Genomic DNA, 10,602 nt, shown 5'->3' with positions numbered 1-10,602 from the left:
GGTCAACATGGGGTGGGCAGACAGACAGACAGAGCTCGGACAGCGTGCTAATAAGTGACTAGTTTGGGACAACAATTTATACTCTGAGGAACACATTTCCCTTCATTTTTGGCTTTTTCACATTTTCTCTTTGACCAATTTCCACCTTCTTTCTGTATGGCCCTGAGAGGCCCAGACTTGGTGATTCTGCAGTCTCCTGCCTGTTCCCTGGGAAGAGGCAGGTGGAGCTGCCAGCAGGAGCAGGAGGGGCCAGGAGAGAGCCCCCAGTGACACAACACAGGCCCCCAGCAGTGAGCCTTGAGGTAGAAATTTTGCTTTCACACCAGGAAATGGGGAAGGTGTTTTTGTTTGTAACTTCTGGAAAACAATGTGGAGAGGGAGCAAGGGTGCCCATAAAGGGGGCTTGAGGTAGGAGTGCATTTGGGGCTCTGGGGTGGAGGGGTGCTGAGGCTCTGGCCCCTCCCCCCCAAGGACATTCATTCCGGCTGAGGTAGGTGCTGAGAGCAAAAAGAGCAAAAATCCATCCTGAGCAAACAAGGTCTGTGGAGGGAGGGTGGCAGTGTCCGGGGCCCAGCCACTGCAGGGCACATTTTTGGAATCGAATTCACCTTCCTCTCTCTTCTCTCTCTCTCTCTTTTTTTCTTTTGATCTTAAAGTTGTGTTTTTTTTGTTTTGTTTTAAAGGAAAACATCAGTTCAGTTCCAAGTCATGTGGATATCAAGCAGGGGTGAGGGAAGCATGAGCTCCAGGGGAGGGGCTTCTTCCAGGATCCCTCTAGCTCCTGGGGGGTCCCTGCCAAGGCTGCCTTTAGTCTGGACAACCTGAGGCGCAGTCAGAAGAGATGCTGGGAGCCCTCCAGGGCCACCCAGAGCCCACATGACAGGAGAAACGGCGCCTTTGACCTGAGAATGGGGGGCTGTCCCCCTCCAGAGCCTCCCAGACACCCGCTAGTGTCCAGAGCGAGTTGACTGGGCAGCTGGTGCCACAGAAAGCCTGGCAGCCTATCCTTCACTGAGGAGGCCGGGGCCTGCATCCTGGGGGGGCAGGGCAGCCACTGGGCCTGCGCAGGGGGCCTCGGCCTCCAGTGTAGTCTCCTCCAGAAGGCTAAACTCCTGCAGTGGCAGCTTACAGAGCTGGGTCTCCTCACATGGGGCGGGGCCCATGGCCTCCTGCTGAGGGAAGGACCAAGTACAGGGGTGCCATTAGAACCCAGGGCCCCACAGGCCCTCCCAGCCTCTCCACCAGAGGGTCAGGCTTCAGATTCCAAGTCTACCCAGGGCTTAGGGTCTCTGAACTTTGCCTGACTCTGGTGCACAGAGAACAACCCGATGTACTTTTGGTGTCTGGAGAAGACCTGGGACTTGGCTGAGCCTCAGGACCCAGGCCTGGGACCATGATGAAGGGAGGGCAGGCAGGTAGGTAGTCGAGGTGGACATTTGCTCATGGTGGGGAACTCACCGTAGACCTGGGGTCTGGTTGTCCAGTCGCCCCAGCTGCAGGGAACAGTTGTTCCAGCTCCTTCATGTCCACACGTTTCTCATCTCGGCCCAGCTGGCCCCGCTCTCTCTGTCCCACCCCATTCAGAGCCAGGATGCCAGGGTCCCTCTGGCTTCGGGGGCCCTGAGGAGGGGAGAGCTGGTTTTCTACATCCTTACACAAGAGAACCCTGAGGGGCAAGTCAAGAGTTAGAGGAAGAGAGTGAGATCAAGAGGACAGAGACAAAGGATAGAAACCTCCTTCTATTGCTGTCCACCCACCCCAGCCTCCTCCCCCTGGCCCAAGACCCACCTGCCCCTCTGGCCGAATAGGAGGAAGAGGACACAGAAGATGATGCAGGTGACCCCAATGTGGATGCCGATGATGATGCCTGTGGTGGATGTCTGGTTGATGGCCTCCTCCTTCCGGCAGTCACACGGTGGGCTAAGGGCTGGGAGTGGTAGGTAGGGGCAGGTTGGGGCCACTGCTCTACTGGCCTGGGGGGCTCCTTCTCCCTTAGCTGCTCCCATCCCCAAGTCCACATACCCTCACTCACATACTTGACCCCAGCCCGACTGAGCACTGACTTTTTAACTGCGTACTAAGCACTGCTTTGAGCCAGATACACAGTCATTTTGTCCTCATCAAGGCCCAACTGAAGTAGGTGCTGGCATCCCTGTTTCATCCAGGAGAAAACCAGAGCTAAGAGAGGTTACAAAACTCCCAAGGCTGCACAAACTCCCGTCTGAGCCAGTATTCTCAGGCAGCATGGTCTCACCTGCCTGCCTTCCCTGGATCCTTTTGCTCCCTCCCACCTCAGGCCCTGGCCCACTTTCCTGAGTGCCAATCCCTAGCCCCATCCCCTGTCCCCATCCCTCACCTGTCCTCTCAGATGCTCCCCTCAAGGATACGAAGCGAATTGTGGCATTGCCGTCCCCATGCTGGTTGTAGGCGAGCAGTTTGACCTCATACACCACAGTGGGGTCTGGGGGCAAGGAGGACCGCTGAGTCACTGTCACTGTGCCCCCCAGGTGGCTCCGTCCTGGCAGGTGGTGGGCCCTGCACACTGCCCCCTGGCCCCCATGCACTGCACCCTACCCTCACCCCAAGCCCTGGGCTGTGGCAGGCTCACCGAGCTGGCTGAGGTTGTAGGAGGAGGCAGTTCCCGGCAGCAAGATGGGGCCGGTGAAAGACGCCTTGCTCACTGGGCGGTAAAACAGCTTGAAGCCACCGTCGTACTGGGCCAGGCGGGGCCAGGGCTCCCAGAGCAGCTGCAGGGAGGAGCTGCCAAGGACCCTCACCGACAATGGGGGTGGGGCAGGAGCTGTGGGCAGAGAAGGAGTCCAAGAGAAAAACTCTGCCTTCCTACCTTCCACCTGTGATCCACAAACCCAGGAGCCTGACAGCTCTCTTCGCTGACCCAGCACCTCCACTTATTCAAACAGCATTTTCACAGGACTAGAAAGAGACACCCCTTCCTCCAGGTAGACCCAGTCCCCCTGAACCAGTGTGCCTGTATCCTCCACACTCAGGCCTCACCTTCGCCCAGGGTACTGGCCAGGGTAGGAGCAGAGGCTGAGCTGGCCCCCCTTGGCGTGTAGGCCTTGATGTAGAAGCTGTAGGCCGTGGAGGGCTCCAAGTCGCTCACCAGGTGCTGTAACGTGCTCTTGCTGACAGCTTCCTGATACTCCAGTTCCAGGGGGTCTGGGGAGGTGAAGGTGGGGCGGGGTGGAAGAGGCATGAGGGAGTCTGACTGACATGGGGGAGTGGGGACAGCCACGGTGCAGGGCAAGGATGAGGAACTGAATCAGGGACAATTCACCCACCGGCAGCCTTCCTGATGTGCAGGACATAGCCAATTATCTCCTTGGTGTTGACCAGGGGCTCACTCCAGGACACGCGGACCTCTGTGGATGACACGGAGGCTGCCTGAACGTTGCGGGGAGGCCCGGGCAGCCCCTCGGCCCACAGCACGGTCAGCCGGGCACTGGCCTGGGAGGAGCCGGCACTGTTCTCAGCTATGCATTGGTAGATGGCCTCATCTTCAGGGCCGATTCCAGAGATGGTCAGGGTGCTGCAGGAGGAGGGAGAGTCTCAGAGGAACTCCAGAAGTTAGCCACATCTCCCCATTTGAAGAGTCCTGGTGTGGCACTGTGGGTTAATGCGCTGGACTGCAAAGTCAGTTTGAACCGCAAGGTTGGTGGTTCAAGTTCACCAGTGGCTCCTTGGAAACCCTATACAGCGTCACTATGGATTGGAGCCAATTTAACGAGGGCACTTAATGATGATAACGACAACAACCTCATTTGCAAGATGTGGAAAGTGAGCCCCTCCAGAAAAAATGGCTTGTCTGAGGTCTCCCAGCAAATGAATGACAGCCCTGAGACTCCCACTCAAGTCTCCGGATGTAACTGTCTCCTGGGGTCACTCATTCGAGGCGCCCTTCCCAGTGTCCTCCCCGCTCTCACCTGCAAACACATGTACCTGTTATTATTCTTGAGCCTGACGTGCCCTCCTGGGCCCAGCACCTGCCCATTCTTCAGCCATGTCACGTGAGGGGGTGGCTCACCCTGAGCTTGGCAGGTGAACATAGCCGTGGTCCCAGCTGGTCTCGAGATGGATTGGGGGTGCTGGACAAATTCTGCAGGGGCTGGGAGCGGGGCACATTGATAGAACGGGACAAAGATGGCTGTGAGTGAAAGAATGAAGAAAGGGGACCGAGGACAGAAGGGAGGTCCAAAATGGATGAGGTGGGATTGGGACACACGTACACCCCCTAGAGAATCCTCCACTGAGCCCAGGCTCCACACTCCACTTTCCTCCACCCAGGCAGACCCTAGAGAGAATTCCATTTTAATGACTATTTAAAAGACTGACATTTGTATCCGAAAGCAATCAAGCTGAGCTCCCTGTTCAGGAAATTGTTAAATAAATAAATGTGCTAATAGGTTTGGCTGCACCTCGAAGGCTGTAATGACGGGGAGATGGATGAGCCCTTCATACTGGTCCCCTCACCCTCACATTCAATTCCTCTCTCCACCAATCCCAAGCTTCAAGGCTCCATTAATACCCGAGAAATGAAATGCTCCATCACTTTCATTTGGACAGATTAACGGCACATGGAATGCTAAACAAACGGGCATTTAAATTCCTAATCCCCCCATCTCCGACCCCTGCCTCTGCTCTCAGAAAATCCCTGGAAACGAAAATCCAAACCCAGTTCCATGGGGCAGCAGAGCCCAGGGCTGGAGGGTGAAGGAGGCACCTGGTCAGTGGCCCCGCGGTGCATGGAGTGTGCGAGTGTGAAAATGACAAGCAGGCAGGTGTGAGTGTGAAAGTGTAACACGTGTGAATGAAAACAGCACCTGGGGGAGGGACACGTGTGGATGACACAGCTGAGACTATAAAGTGGAAAGGATTCTCAGCGGGAGTCGGGGGGGGATGGCAGTGGAGGGGTACCCAGGGACCAGAAGGACCAAGGATGTCCACCCATCCCCAACACACACCTTTCTGGGGAGAGAGCTGCCTTTGCTTGGCCTGGGGACCTGCGAGGGCTCGGGAAGAGGCTAGGATCGCGGCAAGGGGTAGAGTGAGTATGGGTAACAAGGGTACTGGGTTACTAATGAGACTTGGACTGGGGCTAGAGGAAGGAGCTGTGTGAAAGCCCCTTTTCTTCCTCTACTGGGGTGGGTGGTCTGTACCTTGTACCACCAGCCGGCCCTGCGCAGTCCTCCTCACCCGAGTTCCGGGCCTATTAGCCGCACAGACGTAAACACCTGAGTGCTGGACAGTCACATCTGAAATGATGAGGTTCCCAGTGCCCAGAACCTGGATGCCCTCCACCCCGATGGGGCGGCCATCTGAGAAGGAAGATCGGGGAGGATAAGAGCGAGTCAGCGAGATCCGAAGAACACCCCCAAACCTTCCAAGCTGGGCACTGTTGTACCAACCTCCTGGGGGTCCCCCGCATCACCCCACTGTAGAAGTGAGAAGAGCAGAGAAAACTCACCCTGGCAGCCATAGGCCCAGGCCCTAACCCTAGCACCGTCCCTGACTACTCCATGACATTCACACCCCTTCCACTCAGTTTTCCAGCATAACGTTGGATTACATCAACAATCTCATCCTGCTTTGTTGCTCTTGGAAAAAGTTCACGGTCAAAAACTCATCCCACTCCTGGGTTGTCAGAGTGCCTGTTAATAACAAGAAGGTCCCCAGGAAAAGAGATCTGGCTAACTTGTTAGAACACAAAACGATTCTTTCCCACCGGACAGATCTCACTTGGGTTAATGTTGGACCAGATGGTCCTCACAGTCTAGCGGCCACTCTTCCCACCCTCTCCCTGGAACCTTGGCCCTCCCCCCACCCCAGAATCAGATTAGCACAGTCCGAATACAAGGAGACAGCTCCCCATTCAAGGCCTGAAGTGGTGAAATCTACTCCATTATCCACTCAGCTGCTACAGAGGCGCACAGTCTCTGTGTGAATGGAGATCCCACCCCACCCCCACCAGAGTTTCCTTCCCGAAGTGACCTTTCCACTCAAACAATGTGGGCCCATCTGCACCCTCTCATTTCTCTCCTTCAGCTGCCTGGGGATGTAGGCTGGAGAGCTAGGAGGTCAGGGCAGAGACTGGGAACCCCGAGGAAGACTGAGATTTTGAGGGGCCAAGAGAACTGTCCAACTGGGGAGTATGGCCAGGTATGAAGGTCAGAGTGACTGAGAGAGGAGACAGACTCAGGGTGCTAAGAGCTGCGGAGGGGTTCTGGAGAGCCTGGGGCGCGTAGAGGTGGGGGGCAGTGTTGCCAGGCCTGGATGAGGTAACCCAGGGAGCTAAGCCATCCCTGAAGGGGGCGGGAGAATTCAGGGGCAGGCGGGCCTCCTGAGTCCTGCTGAGGAGTGCGGAAACTGACCCCTCCCCAGAGAGAGCAGACTCCCACAGAGAACAAACAGGATTCAAAGTCTCCCCAGAGCTGGGTGGGACCGGGTTGGGAGAGGCAGGGACTATGGGGTGAGGCTTACCCAGGCGGCTCCAGGATACAATGGGACGAGGGTTGCCCGTGGCGACACATTCAAGCACAGCAGTCTGGTGCACTGTTAGGGTGAGGTTCTCAGGCCCCACGAGGATGGCTGGCTCCTTGTAGGCCCCGGAACCTGAGCCTGGAGGGGTTTCCTCACTTCAGCTGGGGGCCTCGTCATCCCTCCCCACCCCTCACTGCACCCACAACCCAGGACATGTGAGAAAGAAACAACTGTCAGCCCAGAAACCAGGCCCACAGGGCAGAGAGGAGATGCTAGGAGACTATAGCTGCTCCTCACACCCACCCTCTTAGTTCCTGGCCCTTTGAGGCCTCAAACTGAGCTGTCCCATAGAGTTTCCAAGACCATCCTCCTTTCAGGAGGGTGACCTGAGAAGCACTGAGTGGTTTTTGGCTTTTGCTTGTTGTTAAGTGCAGTTCAGTCCATTCCAACTTGTTATGGCACTGCATAGGTTTTCCAAGAAGCAGTTAGTGGGTTTGAACCGCCGACCTTGTGGTTAGAAGTCCAGTGTTTATCCTACAGTGCCACACCAGGACTCTAACTTTTTGGTGGTGGTGGTGGTTGTTAAGTGCCATCAAGTCAGTTCTGACTCATAGCGATACTGTATAGGGTTTCCGAGGAGTGGCTGGTGGGTTTGAACCATTGATCTTGTGGTTCAAACTGACCTTGTGGCCCAGTACTTATCCTACAACACCCCAATATTTTACCGATTGTGCCAGCAGGGAATCTATTTTGCAGGTCTTCTACCAGTGGGGACCAGGCAGTGCTTTATTCTGTTGTACACAGGGTCACTATAAGTCGGAACCGACTCAAAAGCAGCAGTGGGGAAAACCCCAGCAATAAGCAGAGGGTGGCCGTCCTTGGGAAGAACTGATCCAGGACTGAGGCCTCAGATCCTAACTTCGAGGAACACAGACCTTGTGCCTCCTGCACTTGGCTGACAGGTTGCCAGAGGTCAGATTTGAGGATGGGGGTTAGTTAGGACAGTGGGGTATCTAGGGGTGAAAGTAGGTAGGACAAAGAACCCTCACCTGATACAGTGAGCCTGGCCCCGTGACTGACCCGGACACTGGCGATGTTGGAGGCCACACAGTGGAAGACACCACTGTCCTCAGCCCGAAGCCCTGTGATCTGCAGGACCCCCTTGGGCAGCAGCGTGTACCTATTGGGGGTGGGGAGCACAGACACTGACACTATCAGCCACAGGGACTGTGGGCATCTCTGACCCAGCCCAGGACCAGAGCCTGCCTCAAGTCACAGCCTCCACAACAGACACACCCTTCATTCCAGCCAACATTCTCACAGACACACCTAGCAGCAGGAGGTCTGGGCCCAGCAAACCTTGGGGCTCTGAGCTACAATTCCAGCAGACCAGTGCCTCAGGCTCCCATGGGCACCAGCTTTGGTTCGCCCCCACCTGTCTCATGTGACTCACCTCTCATTGTTCGTGTCAATGGGGACTCGGTTCTTCTCCCATGTGATCAGGGGTTTGGGAAGTCCATGAATTTGGCACTGGAAGCGGGCTACACCGCCCTCCTCCCCCACGGTGGCTTGGGGATGCACATGGAAGTCTGACATGGCTGGAGGAAGAAAGGAAGCATGTTGGATAGGTACCCTGCTGAACGAGGTAAAGATGATGGACAAGGGTGGGATGCAGTCGGGTCACTTATGAATGTCTTAGGGTGATAACTTGAGGAACACATGAGTGCTTATGCCCTAAGACACCTCCCCATGAAAGATGGTACAGGCTGGATGGGAGAACATCGAGAAAAGTCTGGATACATTCCTGGATGACTTATGTCTAAAGGAAATCTAGGGTTTCCAGAGGCTTTGCTGGGAGAATCAGCCCCTCCCAGCTGACCGGTGAAGTCCAGTTAGAGACCGCTCTAGCCCTAAGTATCAATCACTCCCCACCTTCTTGTCAGCTGGTTTCAAATTTGTATTTACCTTAAAGTCCCTGTAATTTACATAAGGCTCCAGGTTTTACAGAATTGGAAACTGAGACCCAGAGAGGGGAAGCCAATTAGTCAATGTCACCCAGGAGGGACACTGGTGGTCAGACCCTGGTTACCAGGGCCCAGGGGCTTTTGTGCCCTTCCTCACCACCTCCCAATCCTTCGCAGTTTTTTGATAGGCACCCCAGGAGGGGGGTGTAAGCACCAAGGTGACAAGCCTCTTAAGAAGACTGTCAGAGCTACCAATCTGCATTTCAATGTGTCATAAATATTCAGGGCCCCTCCCTGAATATTTGGAGATCTGATCTAACCACTTGAACTCTGATCCAGAGAGGCCTGTGCAGAGTGGCTCTGGTGGACACCCCCATATCCCTCCTCTGAGGTAGTTGAGTGTACCTGTGTACCCCCTTACTGACCATCCCCAAGCCCCACCTTGTCAGGCCTGGAGAAAAGGCCCCTCCCATGCTGGTTCCCAGCTTCAGTACTAAGGCTGCTATTTCATTAAAATCCACTTTGCTTCAAGTGCTGGAAGGCGGTTTACCATCTGTCCGGGCAGGCAGCCCCCTCCCCACAGGCACTCCATCAACTGGGACAGTTGCTCCCTCCCGGAAGGTGCCCTGCCCTGGATGGCAGCAGGGTTGCTGCAGTTGGTACTGGCTGTGGGCAAGCAGCCCACCTTTGGGTCCCCTACGCCCCATCTCAGGCCCCCTCAACCCTCCTGTATACTCTGTACTCCAGGGCCAACCACAGAGGCAGTGCCTTTGTGTCCTTCCACCCAGAGCTTCTGGGGGCCGCCTCCTTTGTGGCATGTTCTCCATCTCATTTGCATGTGGTTCATTAAATATAAACATGCATAAAAATCCCCCGCCCCGCCTCCTCTCCTTGAGGGCCTCCTGGGAGTGCAGAGGATGGTGTGTGTGTCTCTTTGTACATGTGTGGGGCTGTGTGTTTGCCGGGAAGACAGGCTGTCTCCGAGTATGTGGTCTGAGTGTCCCTCTCACGTTGTGATGGGGGTGGGATCTGTGTGATTCTGGTACTGTGTGCGTAATCAATCACATGTATCCCCTAATAGGTGTAGCTCTCATAAAGGGTGCCTGGGGTGGAGGCGGGGTGAGTGCCCAGCTGGTACCCCATCAGGCCTACTGTGAGGCTCCCTAGGGAGTCCATGAGGTCACCCTGCTTGTCTTAGGCCAAAGGCTGTGTTTGGCCAGGGACTGGGGATAGGATGAAGGTGGGGGAGAAGGGGCTGAGGGGCTGCTGGGACCACTCTCCTGTCTCCAGGCCTCAACCTTGAGAAGGGTGGCACTGGACAGGAGTATGAGGATGGGAAAAGGCTCCTTGGTGGGCAGGCAGGCTGTGCCCCCGGGCTCTGCCCGTTCGGGAGCTGCCTGTCCCCTCCTTACTCCAGCTGGAGAGGAGCTTGCAGGCCCCGAGGGACCCAGGGCGGGGACTAATGGCTCTGCTGACTACAGATGCCTCCTCATTAAGGACCTGACTCCTTTTGTGTATCTAGCCCCCATTCTGGACTCCCTGGAGGCCTACAACTAGGAACTGGCCTGGGGAAAGCTACAAAGGAGAAGGCTGCTTCTTATCAGGGTGCTGGGGATGGAGACAGATTGGCCTCCCCTGTCCAACCCTGTTCAGCACCCCTCAAAACTAAACAACAACAAAAACATGGGGTGAACGTGCTGCCACTGAGGAGCCAGCTGGAAGCGGTTGTAGAATGAAAAGCGGGTGATAGTCTTCACAATGTACACGGTGGACAATCTTAAGGGTGCTGCTAAGCCCCCTCTACCCTCCACCATCAGAGCAGCACCTCTGGGCACCTCTTTATCAGCTTTGCTTCACTGCAGTTCTGCTGAACACTTCATTTAAAGGATAGCTTTTGCTGCCTTTAAAAGTGCTTGAAGACAACTAATGTAAAACTGATCCCTTCTTTTAAAAACTGAGGCCTGGGTCCAGCTGGGATCTCTGCTGACCCCAAATCAGGCATTTCTGAGCCATCTGCATGTCTCAGGAAGGTCTCTTTTCACAGGACAGGAGTTGGGGCAATGTTACAAGTTGCAATGGGGAACATCAAGAGTCCCAGAGCTGAGGAATCTCTCTGGTTCCCTGATCCTTTTTCCCTCAG

The 10,602-nt window shown here is 55.5% G+C and overlaps 1 protein-coding gene across 1 annotated transcript in view; it reads right to left on the bottom strand.

The window, feature by feature from the left end:
* Nucleotides 1-947: 947 nt before the first annotated feature.
* The window catches only part of IGDCC3 (immunoglobulin superfamily, DCC subclass, member 3), a 46,047-nt gene continuing 36,392 nt past the window's right edge, over nt 948-10,602 (bottom strand). Inside the window, 12 exon segments of the mRNA XM_006878393.1 lie at nt 948-1,172; nt 1,459-1,666; nt 1,789-1,927; nt 2,357-2,461; nt 2,609-2,800; nt 3,016-3,180; nt 3,303-3,550; nt 3,961-4,126; nt 5,178-5,336; nt 6,499-6,636; nt 7,548-7,678; nt 7,952-8,096. Of these exon segments, the coding sequence (XP_006878455.1) occupies nt 948-1,172; nt 1,459-1,666; nt 1,789-1,927; nt 2,357-2,461; nt 2,609-2,800; nt 3,016-3,180; nt 3,303-3,550; nt 3,961-4,126; nt 5,178-5,336; nt 6,499-6,636; nt 7,548-7,678; nt 7,952-8,096 (2,021 nt within the window).

This window comes from Chrysochloris asiatica, unplaced genomic scaffold (genome assembly GCF_000296735.1).
Source record: "Chrysochloris asiatica unplaced genomic scaffold, ChrAsi1.0 scaffold00004, whole genome shotgun sequence".
Lineage (NCBI taxonomy): Eukaryota > Metazoa > Chordata > Mammalia > Afrosoricida > Chrysochloridae > Chrysochloris > Chrysochloris asiatica.
The sequence above is the reverse complement of the archived record's forward strand: the minus strand, read 5'-3'. Positions and strand labels throughout refer to the sequence as shown.